Here is a 23,194-nt window from a genome sequence, read left to right on the forward strand (position 1 = left end):
GGCTCCAAGATACGAAATGATGGTTTTTTAATGCAAGGGTAATTTATCTGGTATCAGTAGGAATTAGGATACATGAATGATACACTATATAGAGGCTAGATGCAGGGCTTTTACTATGATGCTGAATTCTCTAGTTTGGTCTTTGTTTCTGTGGGCATTGGAGAGCCATGATGGGTTTGTGAGTGATCCGACTTGGCCTGTGATTTGGAAGGATAATTGGAGGTGATGATAAGATGGATGGGAGATGGGATGGGAGGCCAGTGAGCAGGGGAGACCGTTTAGGAGACTGGGCTTTTGCAGTACATAGGTAAGAGACGATAAATCCTTGAACTATGGTGGCAATAGCAGTGAACGCTGAAACAAGGAGACCGATTATAGGAAATGCTTAAGAAGTCGAATTTTTTTTTTTAATTTTTTTTTTCAACGTTTATTTATTTTTGGGACAGAGAGAGACAGAGCATGAACGGGGGAGGGGCAGAGAGAGAGGGAGACACAGAATCGGAAACAGGCTCCAGGCTCTGAGCCATCAGCCCAGAACCCGACGCGGGGCTCGAACTCACGGACCGCGAGATCGTGACCTGGCTGAAGTCGGATGCTTAACCGACTGCTCCACCCAGGCGCCCCGAGAAGTCAAATCTTAAAACTTGGTGGTGTTGGGGAGTAGGTAAGAAGACACAAGATACATACAACACAAATTTTATTTTATTTTATTTTATTTTATTTTATTTTATTTTATTTTATTTTATTTTATTTTATTTTATTTTATTTTATTTATTTTATTTTATTTTTATTTTATTTTATTTATTTTTTATTTTATTTTCTTTTATTTATTTTTTAAGTTTACTTATTTACTTGGTGGCGGGGGGTGGGGGGGAGGAGCAGGGAAAGAGGGAGAGATAGAATCTGAGGCAGGCTCCGTGCTGTCAGCAGAGGGGCTCAAACTCATGAATTGTGAGATCATGACCTGAGCCGAAACCAAGAGTCAGACACTTAACCAACTGAGCCACTGAGGCGCCCCTATTCTGTTCTGTTTTTTGAGAGAAAGTGTGTACCCATAAGCACACCTGTGCAAGCATGGGGGAAGGGCAGAGAGAGGGAGAGAGAGAATCTTAAGCAAGGTCCATACTCTCAGAACAGAGCTGGGATGCAGGGCTCAATGTCAAGACCGTGAGATCATGACCTGCACTGAAATCAAGAGCTGGACATTTAACCGACTGAGCCACCAAAGCTTCCGGTATTTTAGACCACACCAGGGCCTGGGTACTCTTTTATTAAGTGACTTAGAATCATAATGCAAAAACTATTGTTGAAGTAACACCAAGCAGATAAATTGTAGCTCTTTAACAACTTGTCAACAAGGGTTTGATTACAGAGCCTCCTATTTCTTAACAAAGAAATATATATTGTGAATAAAAGGATGGATTGAAGAGAGAAATGCTAACCATTTTTTAAGCTCTTTGGAGTCAGACCTTCCCTTGTTGGAAAGAAGCACTCCTTTATGGCCTGCTCTGAATGACTAAGTATTTGCCTCTCGCTCAGATAGCTTCCCTAGAAACCCTTACTTTGGTGTGAGCAACTTAGATTTACTGCCAGGGCAACACCTCTCATCCAACGCCCACGCTGCCTCTTGGCTTGGTGCTCACCAGCAGGTGTTCATAAGCAGCATTTTGTTTTGCTTCTAATAAGAGCACAGTCTCAGAAAAGCATGGGCGGAATGTACCACACATTAGAACTTTCGCTTACAAGTGTTCTCAAAGGGGAGATCTGAAACTGTGGGAGTCTTTAGGATCAGGAATACAAAGACTGCCTTTTCCCTTAATCATGCCAGGCCACACCTGTGTTTTCCATAAGAAGGAGGGGCAGCCAGATCCTGGGCAAGGTCAAATAGAGACAGTCTTTCCCATTGCGTGGCAGTGCATTCCCTGAGAATCTGTCATGGCCTTCTCCATGGGCTCTGGAAGGTGTTGGCAATGACGTTGCCTGCTGCTAGCCGAGTTTGGGAATAGCATCCCTGACAAGTGCCGTATGTGAGTTTAACCAAGCAGGAAACACCATTTAGAACACCACTTGCTGAGATCTGGCTCTTTTCTGTGCCTGTCAGTGAACAATGACTACAACAAACCCTGTTCAATCACAGTTGTTAGCAGAGCTAATTACAGCCGTCTCGGGTGGGAGCAATCCCAACAGATGCCTCTAAGGGACTTCCGTCACAGGTTCAAACATGGGCTTTGCAGGTAAGCAATGGAAACAGGCCCCTTGGGGGGCCTTTAAACAACAGTTGTCTGCAACTCTGAACATGGATCCGTCTTCAGTCTACAGTTGGCGAGGGATCGTTTCAAAAGAGAACCGCCACCAAAAACGAAGGAGGAAAGGGACGTTTAAAGCCAGTAGGGTAAATGTTTTGGATTAAATGAGAGCAGAACTGGGTATTATTCCTTGGGCCGTCTTTGAGTCACTGCATGATTTGATGGAGGTCACTTCCCCTTTCTGGGCCTCACTGTTCTCATCTCAGAAATAAAGATAATAATACTGGCTCTATTTATATCACAGATTGCTGAAAGAATAAAATAAAACAGTTTAAAAAAATAAAAGTTGGGGAAAAATAGAAAATGCCATACAACTCTAGGTAGTGTAACTGTTATTCCCCTTCTCCGGTTCTACATTTTACTCACAAGTGATGAAAGGGAATAAGAAAAAAAAAATCTGTGCTATTGCAGAATCTTGGACTTTAGTTTCTTTCCTTTTTTTTTTTTTTTACATTTATTTATTTTTGAGAGAGAGAAGGAGTGTGAGTGCAGGAGGGGCAGAGAGAGAGGAAGACAGATGATCTGAAGCAGGCTCTGCACTGTGAGCACAGAGCCCAACGTGGGGCTTGAACTTACGAACCATGAGATCATGGACTGAGCTGACATCAAGAGTCGGCTGCTTAACCAATTGAGCCACCCAGACGCCCCTCAGGCTTTAGTTTCTGATGCCTCTGAATGGCACTATGGTTTGCTCATCTTCAGATTTGCCTCCTCCTCCCCAGTTCATTCTGGTGGAAACTCATCTTTAGTTTGAGGGGGTGGAGAAGACCCTGAGAATCTCAAGAGACCAAAACGCTGCACGCATCTAGTCTCATCTAAACTTCACTTGCTGCAGCCCGTCTTAAAGCCCTCCTCTCTCCATTTCCTGAGACACCTGATTTGGAAGGATGTCAGCCCTGAATGAGTCCCATAGTCAAACTGGGGCTCAAGAGGATACCTCCAGTACAGAACCGAAAATTTTTAAAGTGTGCTGAACCTGTCTTAATCTGGGTCTCTAACTATATTCTTGCTCTGCTAAAAATCTCAGCATACTTCTAACCAAGCAAGGCATGTCTACTTATCTGATGGTGCTGTCAGTGATAGAAAAGGATCATATTACGGACTTGGCAGAGAAGAAAAAGATTTATTTCCAATGGTTGAAGATGTATCTTTTCCAGATAGGCAAAACCAGTCAGAACACTAAAAAATACCAATAGAAAGTGATCATGTTTTGTGAGCAGGAGAAACCATTCTTGCCTTCACAACAATAAGGAACATTTATAAGGATCCCAAATCCATGGTTTAAAAAAAAAAAAATGACAACAGGGTGCCCGTGGGATTATCAGACTCTTGCTTGCCCCCTTAGGGTGAGGCGACATCTCCATTTAAATGAACTCCTTACATTCAGTGTTTCAGTTTCCTCCTTTCCCTTTTCTCCTCCCAATCATTATCTTTGTTTCAATGCTCAGCATAACGAAAAAGTCTAAGTAGGGAATTGCACATTATTGTAGGCTCTCTGCACCATTGGCAAAGTGATGCTGCTTCTTCCATATTTGTAATTATCTGTTCTACTCTTACTTACTCCTGGAAAATGTATGGAGAATGACAGCAGTATCCTTTATTTCTCTTGAAAGCATTCTTGGGTCTCACTTGGTGTATAGGTTATAGAACATATCAAGAAATGTAATAATTGCATTTTTATGTAATCACACATATACAAATAGAAAATACCATTTTATTTAAAATTTTTTTTTAATGTTTGTTTATTTTTGAGGGAGAGAGAGACAGAGAGTGAGCAGGGGAGGGGCAGAGAGCAGGAGACACAGAATCCGAAATGGGTTCCAGGCTCTGAGCTGTCAGCACAGAGCCCAACGCGGGGCTCGAACTCATGAATCACGAGATCATGACCTGAGCCAAAGTCGGGCACTTAACACACTGAGCCACCCAGGCGTCTCTAGAAAATACCATTTTAAATGAATCGAGCAAAAGGGGGAAATAGATAATTATGTTTTAGCTATTATAGTTACTTGGTAGAGTAGAGAGGTTTAAAGAAAAAGATAAAATCCTTTGGTAACTCAAAGACTGTGATCACCCTGGACATGTTGCACCTGCCAGCTGGGAAGTTGTTTTATGCTAGTAGGTGAGAACTCCATTGCTTCTTTTGCCCTTGCAACCTTTTCTTTATTAAGGGCTTAGAGAAATGTGACATTGCTAAAAACTCTAACTTGAAAATACTTCACAGAGCAGGATCCTTGCCAAATTTAAGAATCTTGCTAGTTTGCAAGATGAGAGCTGTCATGCAGAACAAAAGGCTGATACTAGAAGTCAGCAATCACAATGGGAATAAATCCCACAGTCTGATTTCTGAATGTCTGAATCTCCTTCAACCTTAAAAGAGTGATGCTGGCCTTACTTTGGGATAACTTTACAAAGAGAACATAGGGGGAGGTGGAGTTAAATCCTGAAACTTAGCTCCTCTGGCAGTTCCTTCCCAACTTCTAACAGCTCTTTTTTACCAGGTCATGAATAGATGCCCGTTTTCACTTCTTAGCATTACATTCCTAACAAAAAAACATATGACACTGCCTCAGTTGCCTGGCCGAGGAATAAGGGAGTTTCTCAGCTGGCTCAGGTCACGATATCACGGTTTGTGGGATTGTACCCCATATTGGGCTCTATGCAGATGACAGTGAGGAGCCTGCTTGGGATTCTCTCTCTCCCTGTATCTTTGCACCCCCCCCCCCCAAATAAATAATTAACCTTAAAAAAAAGAAAAAAGACGACTTGGGATCATTGCTGGGGGTCTTCTGTGCAATACAGTGCTGCAGTAAAGCCTATCAGGGTTTCCCAGCGGAGTTGGATTGTGTTGTTGAATTGTGAGTAGCACAATGAGGCCATAGCCTGAAGTTTCCTTTAACTTGTATCCTCTCTCTTTCTTATTGTTTCCAAATTATTAAGAAAAGCTTCAATTAATATTAGCCCTACCTTATTTCTAAGGGTGAAAGCTTTCCATCAGGAATAGTTCAAATATAACATTTTGGCATGAAGAAAGGATGCCTTTGCCACTCAGTGTGGGTCTTTGGCTGGATTCTTCCTATTGTGTCCAATCTTTTGGCTGGTGCTGCTCCTATGAGCTTTTCTTCTCCATGTTTTGTGTGATTTTAATGTTTCTCCCTTCTCCTGAAGCTTTATTCCTTCTATCCTTCGTAACTCCAAAGGACTTTGGCTTTGGTGGTCATTCTTTTTGAACGTGAGAGGGGAGGTAAAATGCTGAACATCAGCGTCTAAATGAAAGACCAGCTAGATGAGACCATTGTCTGTTGGCTGTGCCTCACTGTTCATGGATTCCTGTTTAATAGAGAGATAGAAGATCTGTGCCCGGTGCAGGACTCTGGGTCCCAGTGTCAAAATATTTTGGTCTCTGTGGTGAACAAGAGCCCTGGGTCTGGTATGTGCGTCTGTGGATGGGGATGGGTTGCCATGGTCTACTCTCCAGTATCAAAGACACTCTCGAAGCCTCAAACTACTGCCTAAATGCTTAGCTCTTCTAAGATAAGCTAAAAGTTATGGTACTTTCACAGATGGCTTGCCATTTTCGAGTATTGAGCTAATCGGTTAATCAACTCTTCAGCTCTTCTGATGCTTTTTGTTCTCTTAATTGTCCTCTTTAAACAAAATATGTTTGAAAACTTCCTGAAAGATAGACACTCTACAGCCTTTTCTGCACCTTCCACTTCCCATCCTACTGCAAATTTCTTTCAGGTTATATCTTCTTCCTTTTCCCTACCACAATTTCTCTTAATAAGATTGACTCATCATTTGTATTAGTTTCTTATTGCTGCTGCAACAAATTACCACAAACTTGGTGGTGTAGAACAAAGAAGTTTATTCTTTTATAGTTCCATAGGGCAGAAGAAGCCCTAAATCACTTTCACTGGGCTGAAGTCAAGATGTTGGCAACACATGTTCCTTCTGAAGGCTCTAGGGGAGAATCTGTTTGTCTTTTCTAGCTTCTGGAGGCCACTTGGGTTCCTTGGCTCATGACCCTTTCTTGTATCATCCCAGCCTCTCGCTTCTGTTGTCATATCTCATACTTCATCTTCTGTAGTAGCTCTGTCTCCCTCTTGCAGGGACACTCGTGGTTAGATTTAGGACCCACCTGCATAATCCAGGATAGCTTCCCTATCTTAAGATCCTTAACTTAATGGCATCTGCAAAGACCCTTTGTATATAAGGTAACATTCATAGGTTCTAGGGAATTAGGGCCTGGATACCTTTGTTGGGGGGGGGGGGCGCGTTATTCAGTCTAACACAGCACTGACATACTAATTTTCAAGTCCAGTGTCGTCTTCTTTTAATTCCTCATCCTAGCTCTTTTGACATTAGATACTGTCACCTAGTCTGGGGAAAATTCCCTTTTCTGACTGTCAAGAAATGGCTCTTCTCCATCGATGTGATAACTTTGTTGCTTATCTCTCCCTTTAGAATGCAAGCCCCTGAGTAGGACCCTTGGCTGTCCGTCTGCTGCCCTGTCCTCACTGCATAGAATAGCGCATGGTATTATCATATAATCAAAGGCAGCAAAGCATACAAATTAGATGACCTTTCCCCACTCCTCTTATTCTCTTTTTCTTCTCCTGGTTTTTCCTCTGTCCATATGGTCAAGTTTGGTATTTCCCTGGGCTTAGTCCTAGCTCACTTTTCTCTGCCCGTGCTCGATGGATGCAGTTCCGGCCATATTATGGGGACTCTCGGATCTGCACCTCCAGCCCAAACCTCTGATTTGAACTTCCAACTTTAATCTTTACTGGATATCCCACAGGCATGGCAAATTCACCTTGTCCCACCTTTCCCATCCACCAAGCACAACCAAAAACTAACCTCCCTTCCTTTTATGCTCTCTGTCTCAAAGAAAAGTAAGTGCTAGGATTTACCCAGTAGCCACAGCAAGAAGGCTGGCGGTCATCTCAGACTTCATGCTGTCTTCTACTCTCTCTCCCCCACACCTCTCCAGTCAGTCATGAAGATTTGTCAACCTCTCTCTGAAATGCGTCTTGATACCTCTTTCTGTCTAACTCCCGTTGCCCTGGTTCAAGTCCTCATTACTCCCATGAGTAGGACATAAATCAACTTAGAAACTGTTCCTCTTGACTTCTCTTGAATATGATGGAGTGACATGCTCTCAAACCTGCTGCGTGATCGATCATTACCAGTCATCCTTTCAGTCTCTGCTGAGTGGGCAGTGACTGATTTGCTCACCACCTCACCTTGGCTCCCCGAGCTGACCGGATCAAGGATAGGCACGTGATCCAAGGGTGGCTTCGGCGATAGTCCCAGCCAGCCGACACGACTTGGGTGGCTGCTAGTAAATAACAAGCTGAGTAAAATCCCTCTTTTGGGATTTCAGAATAACGAAGCTGGAGACTCAGACCCCTGTATTGCTGAACACAAGGATCAGCAGAAATGATGGGCACGGGCAAGCTGCAGTGATGAGAAAGCAGATACTGTGAGTAAGGAGGGGAGCTGGTGAGTCAGGAGGGGAAAGAAAGAGGCTGAGGCACCATGTCAATGGTGCTGCCTCCGTTTCTTTGGCTCTCCAAGACTATTTCCTGCAGCCCGGCCCCACTGTGATTCTTGTTGTCAGATTTCCATGAGTTGCTGCATTATTATCAACAAACAGAACAACGCTAGTCTGAGTGAGCCCCTGCTTCCTGCAATAAATTGGCCAAAAGGATGTTTTCCAGTAAGCCCTTTTAATGTTGTATGAGACATCTGGAGAAAGCAACACTGTAACCAAGAGCAGCAATTGTTTATTCCACTCCTTTTTATTTCATTTTATTGTTTAAATGTTTGTTTATTTTGAGAGAGAAAGTGAGAGAGAAAGTGAGAGAGAGAGAGAGAGAGAGGCAGAGAGAGAATCCCAGGCAGGCTCCATGCTGTCAGTACAGAGCCCAGTGCAGTGCTTGAACTCACAAACCGTGGGATCATGACTTAAGCTGAAGTTAGATGCCTAACTGACTGAGCCATCCAGGTGCCCCCCACTCCTTTTTAAAGCATTAGCTTAGGAAAAAAAAAGTTTATATTGGTATTTACTTTGGAAGTGGGAGAATATTATGATGAGCTTCTTGAGTCAAAATTAGTCTTTATGTAAAAACAAATTGATGCCTGCAAACATAATTTCAGAAAGGAAAAGTATGAAAACAACTATAATAATTACTGAACATTGTCTAATACTTATCAACAGGGGGATAATCAAACTACCTATTAGATGCTGTGTTTCTAGATATCTACCTTTCTATTTTTCAGCTAGTGGAACAGAGGGTTTACTAAAGCCCTCCGGGATTCTTAGTCACATGACCACATTCCTGTCTCAAATGTGAATTAATAAGTAGATTGACAGAATATCTATAGGTAAAAAAACAACATTAGGCACATGTAATCAATACTCTGAATGTGGAATACAATCAGAGAGCATCTTTATTTATGTCTCCCGCTATCCTTATAAAATGTATTCAGTGGTGGGATTTCTTACTCTGTTCAGGATAAAAAATAAAAACTCTAGTAAGTGTCAGGATTCTTCCAAGTATTCTCAGCCAGCAGAAAGTCCTGTGGTCACTTTATTTTTATTTTTATTGTTTTAAATATTTACTTATTTTTGGGAGAGCGCAAGTTGGGGAGGAGCAGAGAGAAAGGGACAGAAGATCCGAAGAGGGCTCCCTGCTGACAGGCTGACAGCCGTGAGCCCAGTGTAGGGCTCGAACTCTCGAACTCACGAACTCACGAGTTCACCACCTAAGCTGAAGTTGGACACTCAGCTGCTCAACCACCTGAGCCACCCAGGTGCCCCACCGTGTCCACTTTAAACTGTGATTAATGTGTCTGTTGCTATGTCAAAAATCAAAAGTTAGAACTTGCTTTAAAGTTGTCTTACCTGCAGGGTAGTGTGAAGCCATGTGCTGGTGGGAAGCTGTGGAAGGGGAAGGCCTTCTTTCCTTGCTCCTGGAAGCTCTGGTTCTTGTAGAACTGGGATGGGGAAAGGCAGAAAACGTGGTCAGGGGCAGGAGTGTTGTCACTGAGTGGTGAAGCTGTGAGCTGGCTTCCAGCCTCCCAGGCCTGGTAGACATTTACAGTAGACATTTCACAGGGGCCTTTGCGGGGTTTTGGGAGATGTTTCACCTGCAGTTCCCTTGATTTCGGCAAATGCACTCTCCATCTCAATAGCTGCTTGCTTCCTCAGCCCCAAGGAGCCTAGGATTCTATCCCTGCTTCTCTCCTGAGGCCCCCCCAGCCTGCCCTCTCTCACATTGGGCCCACATCTGATCTATTCTTCTGGGGAAGCTCAGAGCGATGGCAGGTCTACACTCTGCAATCGGAGCGGCTTGCCAGTTCGTCTCTCACGTGACTTGCCAGCAGGGCGTTAGACCGCTGCGTTCTTTCTCCCTACTACCTTGGGACACACATCAGGCTTTCTGACGAGTCCCCCGCACGTCCCTTTCTCTTGACATTAGGTGACCGCAACCTTTTACTTTAGTGAGAAGTGAAAGAACCCTTTACTTAAAAAAGAAAAACAAAAATCCTCCAGATATCCTGTCTTGTCAGTCTCCAGCAGTGTTTATGTGATGCAGTAACTCCTTTGGAATGTAACATCTACTGTTTTCATGGTGCGTCAGCCAACACTTTAACACCCTGAAAGTATACGGGTTTTTATTTACTTGTTTGAAATTCTTTTTTTTTTTATTGATGTTTTTTATTTATTTTGACAGAGAGGTAGAGAGAGAATCCCAAGCAGGCTCCTTGCTGTCAGCAAAAAGCCAGATGTAGGGCTTGATCTCACCAACTGTGAGATCATGACCCGATCTGAAATCAAGAGTCAGATGCTTAACCAATTGAGCCACCCAGGTGCCCCTACTTGTTTGAAAATCTAATGTCATAAATGTGTTGTTTGGATGAAGCCTCTGCACTTCCTGTACACCTACAACCACATGCTTATACTTAGGCAGGAAGTGCTCCGAAAGAACAAACTCCCAGGGTCTCTGGCCAGGCCATGGATTCTCTTTTAGCTCAGCAGACTCTAAACTCTCGGAACTTCTCTCACTGGTGACCCAGGAGAAGGATCAGCAACCCTAGGACACAGAGGACACATAGCTCTCAGGATGTCTGCAGCCACACAAATGGGCCGTCTTACCTATGGCCCCCTTCCCCATTGGCCTTAAAGATGTGAATGTCCCACAGGGTTGCTGAGCTTAGCATGCTTGAGGACTATAAGGACCAAGGAGGATGGGATAGAGAGGCCAGATACCCCTGAAGGATCCTGAACCCAAAGGGCTTACTGTGGACGAGGGCAAGAAGTAAAGGAGGACATGGTTACAAGGGGGAAAAACCACATTACCTGAGGTCCCTCGCAGTGTAGACCCCAAATCTGTTTGGCTGCATGTTCTTTACTCCAGCCACACAAAACCACCTGCAACTTTCTAAACATGCCATGCCCTTGCATATTCTTATTTTCCACATGCTGTTCCTTCAAATGGAACATGCTCCTTATTCCCAGCCCCACTCTATTGCTCCTATTCAACCATCAAATCCTAGTCTAATTTTCTGTGAAGATTTCTTGCTACATTCCCCATCTGGCCGCCTTGCCATTTTATACATGTCTCAGTTCTAGCCATCACTGCTTTATTAACTTGCCTCTCCCTGCTCCCCAGGAGACAGTGATGGTCTAAGACATAGACTCATTCATTATTGTCCTCCTACCACCTGCCATCGTGCTTCAGTGTTGTAGGGACTTCTCTTAGATCTCTATAGCTGTGCAACAATTGACCATGAACTTAGTAGCTTGAAACAACACACGTTTATCTCAGATTCTTTTTTTTTCTTAAGTTTATTTATTTTTGAGAGAGATTGAGAGAAAGTGGGGGATGGGCAGAGAGAGGAGAGAGAGAGAGAGAGAGAGAGAGAGAGAGAGAGAGAGAGAGAGAGAGAATGAGAGAATCCCAGGCAGGCTCTTCACTTTTCGGTGCAGAGCCCAATGCAGGGCTGGAACTCACGATCAATGAGATCATGACCTAAGGGGAAATAGGACACTTAACTGACTGAGCCACCCAGGCACCCATATTATCTCAGTTTCTGCAGGTCAGAAGTATGTGCATGATGTGGCTGGATTCTCTCATCACAGTCTCAGCTGAAATCAAGGTGTTATGCAAGGCTCCGGTTCTCATATGGAGCTCAGGATCCTCTTCTAGGCTCACTGATTGTTGACAGAATTCATTTCTCGAAGCTGTAGGACTGATGTCCCCATTTTCCTGCCAGCTGTTGACCAATAACTACTCTCGGCTCCTAGCAGCCACCCACAGTTTCTTGCTATGTGGCCCCACTAGGCAGTTCACAACACTGATGCTTAGGCCAGCTGGAGCACATCTCGGATTTCTTCTGCAACCAGCCAGAGGGAACTCTGCTTTAAGAGGGCTCACCTGATGAGATCAGGCCCAACCAGGATGATCTTCGTTTTGCCATATGATGTAACATAAACACAGCAGTGATATTTCATCATATTCAGTGAGTTCCATCCACACTCAAAGGGGGAAGGAATTATACGAGGGTGAGGGTTTGCTGGGGTCATCCTAGAATATTGCCTGCCACAGGGCTCAACAAATAATATCAAATAAGATGTGTCCCAGAAATTTGTAAATTATAAACAGTGCTATTCAATTGTAATGGTTTTTTTTTTTTTTTCCCTCTTGTCACTTTGGAAGGCTTTTTAAGTTGCTTCCAAATCTGTGTTGAGTACAGAATCATCGAGGATGTTGTATGTGACATAATACAAGGAGGTCCCTACAGTGAGCCCAGGTAGCACTGGAAATTCAGGGTGGGTAGCAAGACCTGGTCCAACAGCTGACTGGCTACGTTACCTTAGGCTAAGTCCCTGAAACTCTCTGAATGTCAGATTTCTCATTGTGTATGAAATGAAGGGGTGGGACTAGACCATGTATAAAGTTGGCCAGCTCTGATATTCTAGAATTTCTGAGACTAAATCATACTGTTCAAATTAACATCTAGCCAAGTGACTCACAATATCCAAATTCATTAAAATAGTTCACAAAAGAATTTCATTATAGATGAAATTACAGTGACGTGATTTTAAGAGAAAAAGGCAATTTTGTTTTAAAGCGAAGCCATTGCTTTATTGGTCGAACCTGCCTAAATATAAGCCAGGGTACACAACCACATTTTTAATACTTTACCTAAATGGTGAAGAATATTGTCTTTAGATGACATAGCTATCCAGTTATGTCCAGAAGTGAATTTCCTCCAAGATATTAAAACCTGATACTGTTTTACAATTTGAATTAACTCAATTGATGACGAGTGAATAACTATCCAAGGCAGCCCTCAAATATTATGAATCAATTCACTGACTACGTGTAAAGCATGTTGAGATTCTTATATACATTTTGGAGGTTTAAATCCTTCTTTTGTTTTTCTCAAATGAAGTCTTTTTCACTAGGATAATTACTCTCTTCTATCCCCCAAAAAATGAATTCTAATTTTAAACAGGTATTATTAAATCCCACTGAAACAGGCTTCATGCAGATGTATTTGTTAAAACATCCCTTTATTGACTGTGCACAGTTATTAACAATTCACATTTCACTTTATCTACTGAGTAGAAGAGCATTTATTCTTTCATTAAAAAGTTAAGCCCTTAGGGCAGCAGCAGGGATGCAGAGCCTTCTTCCTATAAACTGTACCATCCAGTGTGCATGTGAAATGCTTCCATATTAATACAAAAAGGAAGAATAAATAAAACAAACAGACCTCTCCCACCCTCCATCATCCTCTCGCTGCCAATACACTCCTCTTATTTTATAAAATGCCCACAGGTAAACCATTCCCACATCGGTACAGCCACCAATTGGAAAAGTAATGTCACCATTTATTGGGCACCACCTGGTCTAGAACGTCTGTAGGGTGTGTGAAAGGCCACGGTCATGTCCTCAGGAAAATGCCATCTGGACAGAGAGGGTGGAGGATCATAAACCTTGCTGCTCAAGTTTCTGGAGCTGCTTTTCAAGTTTTGAGATGTCTACTCGATGCATCATCAGAAACTGGCCATTCAAATGAAAGACGGGGATGTCAAATTTATACCTTTGATACCAAGCGGAGTTTTCTGGAAGTGTGATGTCCACCTCCTGTAAAATAAACTGAAAGAGACAGACTAAAGCTCTGAATTTTGGAGACCACGGAATGATACAACAGCCACAGTGCCAACCTGATGCCCAGACTTGCTCTCATGTGGAGGGGTTTGCTGTGGTCTGAGGTCCCAAGTGATGTCATGTCCCTGATTTCCACAACTTGATTGATTTCATTATATTCCTTAACTCTCTGTTTTGCCATTTTTCTGCCACACCTGTTTACATTCAGCGTCAGGTCACTACTCCATTTCCAGTGAAATAAAATACGTCCCGACCGGGAGGCTGAGAATCAAGACAGATGTGCTTTGCATGTGAGAACGGGAAAGGTGTCATGGTTTGCTGCAGGAAAACACCTCGATGGAAATGACAGAGTAAGGTAAAAGGAATGCGGACAAAAGTTTAAAGAAAGCATCAATATGGCACCTGCTAGTTAGCTTTGATTCATATTAAGAGTCAGAGTAAGAAAACCAGCACTGCTCAGAGAAAAACACTTCGGGGTAATGAGTTTTGTGGAAATTAGCACTGAAATCTCTCTCTGAAGAATAGAAAGAAAATTTAAATGAAAAATCATTTAATTTCTTCCTAAAGAAAGGATCCAGGCAAACACTCTGTACTACCTACGCTCTCCATTCCATGTACATAAAGCCACTCTGGTAGGCAGGTTTCCCCAGCTTTTTGAAAGTTTGCATCAGGCCACTTGGCTGTTATGAAAGACCTACATTAGTACCTGTTTTGCTACCTGAAAAAAAAAAAATCGGAAAGGGATTTTTGCTTTCATGAAAAAAGGTGAAAGGTGAAAAAAGTGCTCAGCGTTTGGCCATTCTAGAGTCACGGCGCACCGTGAGCAGCGAGAGTGGTGCCGCCAAGCTCCTTCCCCGCAAACCTACGGCAGCATCCAGCATCCAGCCCCGAGAGCTTTGAACTGTGTCTGTGAGCATCTGTGCTTTACCTCGGTTTATTCTGTGCATCCTTTAGCAAGATGTGTCCTGAAGTATCGGGAAAGCCTGAGAGAGGTTATTTTTTGGGTCTGGGAATGCCAAAAATTTTTTCTACATAAATTAACGTTAAATGCTCCTTTGCTTCTGACCACTTCGGCATATGAAGGTTGGATAGGAATGCTCTACTTGCAGATAGCGGAGGGGGAAACTGGTGTTACCCTGTTTTTATAAGCCTCCAGCACTTCCTTGGCTTCATCACAAAGGGGGCATGGATCCTACAGGAAGGAAAAAATAAAGCCATTAAATCCAAGGAATGACATGTAGCCCAACAAAAACCACAAGAAGCAGATTATGCTTATTTTAAAGGATTTGTTTTTTCACCAGGTTAGTTATACTGTTTTATTTCCAAAGCAAAACATTGCCATAGAATCCTATAAATAGCTAGAGTTTCACGGTAAACGGGCTGTCAGCACTTTTTAGTAGTTTTGATTTTTTACAATTAATAAATCTACCTATACATAAATGTATACACATATATACTAAATTTAGATGCTTACATTTGTTACACATGTATGTGTGTGTACATTAATATGTACATATCACATATACATACACATACATGTGTAACGTGTAACATGTGTAACAAATTAAGCATCTAGATTTAGTATATGTATAAACATAGATACATACACAAACACACCATAATTTATTTTTTTTTAATTTTTTTTTTTTTTTTTTTAGCGTTTATTTATTTTTGAGACAGAGAGAGAGACAAAGCATGAACGGGGGAGGGTCAGAGAGAGGGAGACACAGAATCCGAAACAGGCTCCAGGCTCTGAGCTGTCAGCACGGAGCCCGACGCGGGGCTCGAACTCACGGACCGCGAGATTATGACCTGGGCCGAAGTCGGCCACTTAACCGACTGAGCCACCCAGGCGCCCCAAACACACCATAATTTAAATGCTTATATTTTTTGTTACTGGCTTTATCTAATTCATATTGGGGAAGATTATCTTTCATTGACTCTGGTCCAAGGGCTTTGTCCTTCCTATGTCAGGAGCACTTTTCTGGCCTGGCTAACATGACCATAATAGCTGAGAGTCTGGTTTTGGAGGCGCTGAGCTTTGCCTGCCTGATTTTCCTCATCAGTCCACAGGAATAAACTCACTGAGATGGAGTTAGATAGTGATTGCCCCACCTTCAAAAAGGGAGAAATCTCTATTTACTTTAGATCATGACTGTACCAACTCTTCAATGGTTTTCCTTTTTTCTCATTACAAGCATCAGTAATAAATTTCCCAGGTTAATTCTCCACTATAGGAGCAAGCAACTTTTAGTGCCTGTTGTTGTTTGTATTCTTTAACCACCTAGTAGAGAAATCTGTTTAGAGTGCTATGGATCTCTGGCAGATTTTAAAATCTTCTCAGCCCGAGACTCTATGAACAGCGACTAGCTATAGGTTCTCTTGCACGAGCTGAAAATAGACTCAACGTTACTGATGCTTATATAAAACCTGCTTTTTAACATGACAGGAAGAGGTGAGCTGTTATATAAAAGAAAGGCCCCTCCTCCAGCTTAACTCCCAGCTTGTTTCAAAATAAGGACCCAGATCCTCAAAAGGCAGTTTTTCTTCAGAAGGGTCTTTCTGGCCCTGACTTCCTGCTTCAGAGAATTAGGCTCATCATTTATTATGAGCATCATCAATAAACAGATTATGGATAGTCTGTTATGTTTCAAGATAATCATGTGAAATTTTCTGAGAAAGTTACAAAAAGTCAACATATTTTTTTATTATTTATTTTGAGAAAGAGCGAGAGAGTGTACAAGCTCACGTGAACATGGGAGGGGCAGAGAGAGAGGGGGAGAGAGAATTCCAAGCAAGCTCTGTGCTGTAAACGCAGAGCCCGATGTGGTGCTTGATCCCACAAACCATGAGACCATGACCTGAACTGAAATCAAGATTCAGATGCTTAATCAACTGAGTCACCCAGGCACCCCCAACAGAGGATTTTATTTATTTATTTTTAAAGTTTACTTATTTATTTTGAGAGAGCAAGAGAGAGAGAGCATGAGAGTTGGGGAGGGGCAGAGAGAAAGGGAGAGAGACAGAGAATCCCCAGCCGGCTTCACACTGTCAGCATACAGCCCGAGGTGGGGCTTGAACTCATGAACCATGAGATGAAGACTTGAGCTGAATTTGGACACTCAACTTAGCCACCCAGGTGCCCCCCAACCAAGGATTTTAAAAGCAGAAGCAAAACAGGAACAAGCTAAACTACAGAAGGACCAAATATACCAACATTTTGCTTTTATAATAAAAAACTCCATAGAACCTTGATCATGTTTTCTGTTTTTGTAAATATGAAAATCTGAGCAAGTTATCATGTGTATATGTATTTTTGTAAGGAGAGGTTCATCAAATTTTAAAGAGGCCTATGAACAGAAAAAGACCAATGGTCTGGACCATTCAAACATCCTTATCTAGGACTTTCCGTGACACCAAAAGAGCACTTATTTACTCTGTCCCTGAAATACAGTGGACATTTGTTGGGTTGGCCATCCCATTCCCCTTTCTGGTAGCAGGAATTCTGTGCTTTTGCCTCACAGAACCCGCTCTCAGCAGTTGCTGACGTCATCCCTGAACAAGAAGGGTGGAACAGTTCACTTAGGCTGAGTCCATCAGCACATCCTCTCCCTCTCCCCGACTGACTTAGGCTGAGTCCATCAGCACATCTTGTCCCTCTTCCCTGTTGACTTAGGCTGAGTCCATCAACACATCCTATCCTTCTTCCCTATGAATGACTCAGGGATTGGCCAATCTTATGGCCAATATATGCCATATGGCCAATCTAATTGGCCAATTATATGCCTAATGACCTGAATCAAGGATTCATTACAAATTTTAAGCTAAATGGAAAATTAGTGTGGTTTTTTTCTTTTTTTTTTTTTTTTGCAAATGTTTTTGGCTAACTTGTCTTTTGTTCATACTGACAAATAATGCAGAATTGTTAGGCCGAATGAGCACCATTAGCCTTAAGGGAATATTTTATTTTTGTGGTTAATTCTCATATGCATATATAGACACAGATGATGAAATATTTTTATTCCATAATTTCCAACAATGCATTATATACTTATGGATATAAAGAGAATTATAAACTATAGCCTCAACAAGAAATTCAATTTTAAAAAATGACTTAAACTTTACTATTAGACAGCCATCAAATATTTTCAGGTTGCTAAAATGCCTGAAATCTGAAAAACCTAATAAACAAGAGAGCTTTTTTGCTTGAATCAGGACTATTATTCACTAAAGTTAAGTCCATTACCCTGTACTTATTTCTTTCTTTGATTATGGATCACACAAAGAAATGTTAACTAGCAAAAGGAAATTCAGCAATGTTTGTATTATAAACTTCAGGGGGAAAAAGCTCTTAAAAATTTTAAACAGTGGTGGCTTCAAACTAGTGTTAGGGATTAGAAAACAAGTACAGTCAATCCTTGTTATTTGTAGCTTTAATATTTGCAAAGTTGCTTATCATTGAAACTTATTTGTGGTGCTTCTGTGGTCGTTCAAAAATATTTGAGGACTTGCACAGAGAAGTGAAAAATCTGAGTCACTCAAAAGTGTCCATTCCCAGCTGAGGTCAAACAAAACAGTGGTCCACCTTATTGTTTCAGGTCTCCTACTGTCAACAAGTGTCCTTTTCATGATCTACTGACGGCCATGCTTTTTGCATGTTTGTACTTTTTGTTGATTTTGCCACCTAGAATGGTCCCCGCACACTGCTGAAGTGCTTTCTAGTGTTTCTAAACACATGAAAGCTGTGATGTGCCTTACAGAGAAAATATTGTGTTATATAAACTTTGTTCAGGCATGAGATGTGGTGCTGTTGGCCATGAATTTGACGTTGATGAATCAACAATATATACTAAATAAAGTGTCTTTAAATAGAAACATACATCAAACAAGGTTATGTATTGATCAGTTGACAAAAATGTTGTGACCAGAAACTCACAGGAATCAAACCTTGGATTTCCCCTGGGAGGAACGGTTTGGTGTTCACTAGTTCAGTGTTTGTGGTGACTTCATAGAACATAGCTACCACAAATGAAAAGAATTAACTGTATTTCTTAGTGATATATTTATAAACATCATCTATTCTGATAGTTCTTTCTTCTGACATAGGGATCAAATGACTATTAACTATATTAGTTTACTCCCTGAAAATGGTGAGACATTGAGGTATCTGGGTAGAAAAGAGAGTATGCTGACAGTGTGGCGCCTACTTGGGGTTCTCCGTCTCTCTCTGTCTCCCTCTGCCTCTCCCCTGCTCACGCACACATGCTTTCTCTCGCTCAAACATTAAAAGAAAAGAGAGTAGTACTGTTCTAAGTGGATCTGAAAACTGGAGGAGCAGGTCTGAGGAAAGTTTGTTCCACTGCTTTTCCGTCAACTTTTTCCCCCTTTCTTCAATGTACAATTCTCTTCATCCAACATTCTAATACTTTTTATTTTTGAAGTAGTAATTTTACTTTTTCACTCTGTACCTTTGTAAATAAGGTCAGCACAGGCAGAACAGTCTTAGAGGCAGAACGATTTCTCAAGAGGAGTCGAAAGGAGTATTTGGCAAGTTGCATGCTATTTCCTTGAAACCAGAGCATCTTAACTCTGCCAAAAGAAAAATAGACCAGTAAACTTATGTGCCCTAGATTTTGCTGTTTATAATATGAACAGTAAGCTGCAAGCCTCTGATGGAATTTAAAGACTTGAGAACTTCTTGGAGTCCAGGAGTGTCAGAGAGGCCCAGATGTTTGGCAAGTCTCCACAGTGCCTCAACATTCAGTGTATTCCAAACAAAACAGAACTTAGAATGGGAAAATATCCATATTTATGGATGAGCTGTGTGCCTAATCACTTGGTTTCTGCAAGCAAACTGCATGGGTTTGTTCATTTGAATACAAAATTAAATTTCACCTGCAGATTGTGCCAGCATCCTGATTCCCTAAAATGTGGAGGTTTCCTGAGATGGTTTTTATTTGCAGAGATAGCTTATCTTATTGGCAAGCTTTCAATGACACACAGCCACCTTCATGGTAAAGGAAACAGTAATTAAGCAGCACAAATCCCCAGATGAAGGTTAAGGCTGTTTTTTAGGATATCCATATCCCCCTCCCCCACCGCCTGCTGCCAAAGATGGGGAAACACAGAACAGTAGTAAGAGGAACTATAGGGGAGAATTGGATCGAGTTGACTTGTCAGAAACAAAGATCTACTCAACTCCTTCAGTATTTTAAAAGGAGATTGCCATCGTTTTTTAAAACATACACAAATGTACTGGTGTTACTACTGGAGATACTCCAATACGAACAGCTTGGTAATAGCAGCATGTCAAACACTAGGCTTTGAAGCTCCCCCATCTTGCTACTTTTCTCGACATAAGACAGCCTACTTATTCCTAGTTATTCTACTGAGCCTCCAGCTTTGTCCTTAAAACTACAAATATGGTAATTTCACTTTTAAAACACATATGCACTGTTGACTTATCATTAATCAATATTCTCAAGATGAATTCATTCCTGGGATATCCATTTTTTAACTTTGCTTTACTCTTTCTCTCCAACTTCACCTCACCTTCCCTTCCTTATCTTGGCACGCTGCAGCCACAGAGATTCTCTTTTGTTCCTTGAATACCCAAAGATCATTTCTTCATCAGGATCTCTGCACTCGATGTCCTTTTGCATAAAAAGCTCTTAGGTAGCTGCTCATTTGTCCTGGGTCATGCTTTAGTGACTGCCTTACCAAGGTTGACTAGCCCACCACACTGCATCCTTATGCTTCACTATAGTTTTATCTTTTTTTTTTTTTTAATGTTTATTCATTTCCTGAGAGAGAGAGAGAGAGAGAGAGAGAGAGAGAGAGAGAGAGAAAGCAAGCAGGGGAGGGGCAGAGAGAGAGGGAGTCACAGAATTGGAAGCAGGCTCTAGGCTCCAAGCTGTCAGCACAGAGCCCGACGCAGGGCTCAAACTTATGAACTGCGAGATCATGACCTGAGTTGTAATAGGATGCTTAACAGACTGAGCCACCAAGGCGCCCCAGTTTTCTTTTATCTTTTACTGCCTTAAACTATTTATTTACCTCTGTGTCTCTTCTACTACAATGTGAGTGCCATAGGGGCAGGTACTTTTTCACCCGTGTCCCCAAGCATCTGTAATTAACTTGGCACATAGTAGGTGTTCAGATATTTGTTTGAATATTTAAGGTATTGGAGTGAGTCTTTCTCTACCTCTTTTTCTCACCTCTAACCCTGATCAGACACTCATTGTGCACAGTGGTCACTAATTAAGCAGATCATATGTCATAGCTAAAGGTTAGTGTTCCTCAGGGTGCCCACAAGACTATGGGCACTACAGTTGGTCCCAACCCTTTCACCACCAACTCAGATCTCTGCCTGCTCTACTCCACAGAGGATGACTCTATTAATTATGTGCTAATCTCTACTGCTGACTAGGCTTCCTAGTGTAAGATTAGTCTTAAACTCATTCAAACAGAATTATATGATATTGGAGAAAAATACCATCTCATGTCAAACTAATGTAAAGACCAGAGAACAAAAAGATTGGATTCCGATCTGTAAAACGATAATCTTTCCTTCACTCTTAAACTGGTAGCCTTCCACTTGTTCCTGGATCTCCCTGCTAACTGAGTGATCTCCCTAACGCATAGGAGGGAATGTGATGAGCACTGTGCAAGGATCTGCTACTCAGCATTATTCCAAGATGGAAAGTAGATCTAAACAGTTTCACAGTACGCTGTGCTACTCTCAACCAAGTGGTAAGCCCTGGCATACACATTTCCTATAAATTCAGCAGAATCAACAACTGCAGTACATAAATGTGGTTGAAAACAACAGCTTCAAAGCATGGCTTTGTCTACACATGATATAAATGAGGAGGGAAGGTCTCTGTTTGCCATGTTTACTCTAGGTAACAATTTCTCCCCCGTTGGTTTTGGGAACCAAAACCAGGTTGGGTGTAGGTGGGGAAGGCCCTACACCCACAGTGGCACATCTTCCTGGGGAATGGAATTTAAAAAGCTGTACTATATGAAGGAGAAAGGAAACAAAATATTAGTTTCGTTAAAGACAGAACCACAGATCTTAGAAATGAGAAGGATCAGGCCCTCTATGGCAGTGACCTAAGACTATCACCAGGATAGTGAACTGTACCTACATGCTTCTGGTGGAGGGGTTTAAGATTTATTGATGTCTCGCTGGTAAGGAAAAGAACTTACTGCTTTTACCTAGCTGAGTTGAGATGTTAAAGGCTTTAAAAAAAAATTCACATTCACAATGGAAATCTGCTTCGGTATTTCCAACATGACAAAACACAGCATGTGGTCTTGGTTGCACCCAAGACAAATAAAACCTGTCATAGTAAACAGAGATGCTATTCATTCCAGATTTGCTGAAATATTTGTTCACCCAACCCAGAGAGCTGAGTCTTTAGTGATGCTACAACCATTCTATTTAAAATTAGTTCTCTTTCCATTATTAGTCTCCATCTCTACCTTTTCTCATGTGCTTAATCACTTAAACATGGCGTATTTGTTTACTGAGAAATGCCTTACTTAGCATTATGTAATTTTACTACCTGTGTATCTCCCAAATGCCCTAAGGCACATGCATTTTACCACATTGTTAAATTAACTTTTTTTCTTTGTAAGCACTGTAGGAGAATATTATATTAGAGTATGATATGAAAAAAAGCTCCCTATACCTCTCCTAGGCAGAAATAAGATATTAAGGCTGCAATTCTGAACACTGGAGTCCCCTTAGTTTTAGAAATAAATGAAAAACGATATACTCCAATTGGAACTCTCTAATACTCTTCTTAGAATATTTTACTAACTCTGTAAACCCTAACACTATTGCTGTCAATGTCACACTCACTGAATCATGCCTTCTTGAAGTAAAATCTTAATATGGGCTACTCTGTCAATGTGACATTTTCATTAGCTCTATTATTTTTGAACAGTATCTCAGCATTATAAAAAAATACTCTGAAAGGCAGTCTCTGTCTGTTAGCTCATGACTGGGAGAGGACAGCACCTTTTTGATTATGTCATCGAATTTAGTCATGAAACTTGTGTCCTTACTACACATAGACACAATTTTATCCTTTGTATTTTGTTACATGCCTCTGTGATATGAGCAAAAAGAGCTGTGTTCATAATATCAAAGAAGCACAATTGGGTCACCTTTGTCACAGACAAAAAAAAAAAAAGTAAAAGGCCTAAGACTGGATTTAGAATGTGCCTAAAACAAATTCCACAGCCTAACAATAAAGATGGTGACTCCTGCTGTTTCAAGTCCACTGCTGCTCAGAGGCGTGGATCACCCTGAAAGAGAAAGGGAATGCCGCTTTTCAACAAACTGAGGCTGACTCCAGTGGTCTTTATGGCGGAATCAAATACAACATGGGGGAGGACTGATTGGACCCATTCAGCCCTCCTTGAAGTAAGATAAGGAAGATAACTTAACTTTATAGCATCTTCCCTGTGAGGCACTCAAGGGCATACTATTAAAGCAACTGATTACAGTACAGAAAGAAGCCAGGGTCGTGTGAGCCTTTATTAGGGATTATTCATTTCTTGCATGAGGAGCTGCCCAGACTTGGGCTGCGTATCACTTACGTGGGGTCCCTGGATTCTTCAAACACTGCGTGTGTCTGATTAGAAGGGAAACAACATTGTTCTCGCCTGAGTAGAGAAACTGACCTT

The 23,194-nt window shown here is 41.7% G+C and overlaps 1 protein-coding gene and 1 long non-coding RNA gene across 11 annotated transcripts in view; one reads left to right on the forward strand and one right to left on the reverse strand.

The window, feature by feature from the left end:
- CUNH5orf63 (chromosome unknown C5orf63 homolog) overlaps positions 1 to 23,194 on the reverse strand; it is a 42,027-nt gene that overhangs the window by 8,266 nt on the left and 10,567 nt on the right. For 2 of the 5 annotated variants that reach the window (XM_040444364.1, XM_040444363.1), the window contains exons 3-6: positions 18,964 to 19,084; positions 14,631 to 14,687; positions 9,217 to 9,308; positions 7,553 to 7,766 (exon numbers count right to left, since the gene is read on the reverse strand). In XM_040444364.1, the coding sequence (XP_040300298.1) occupies positions 7,553 to 7,766; positions 9,217 to 9,308; positions 14,631 to 14,687; positions 18,964 to 19,077 (477 nt within the window). In that variant the 5' untranslated portion in view covers positions 19,078 to 19,084. Of the gene's footprint in view, positions 1 to 7,552; positions 7,767 to 9,216; positions 9,309 to 12,873; positions 13,484 to 14,630; positions 14,688 to 18,963; positions 19,085 to 23,194 lie in introns of those variants that run through there. The other 3 variants (XM_040444365.1, XM_040444367.1, XM_040444366.1) reach the window with 3 other exon arrangements.
- LOC121010642 (uncharacterized) overlaps positions 1 to 23,194 on the forward strand; it is a 178,873-nt gene that overhangs the window by 2,045 nt on the left and 153,634 nt on the right. The gene's annotated exons all lie outside the window — the stretch shown is intronic.

This window comes from Herpailurus yagouaroundi, unplaced genomic scaffold (genome assembly GCF_014898765.1).
Source record: "Herpailurus yagouaroundi ecotype Mexico unplaced genomic scaffold, PumYag 192, whole genome shotgun sequence".
NCBI classification, from domain to species: domain Eukaryota; kingdom Metazoa; phylum Chordata; class Mammalia; order Carnivora; family Felidae; genus Herpailurus; species Herpailurus yagouaroundi.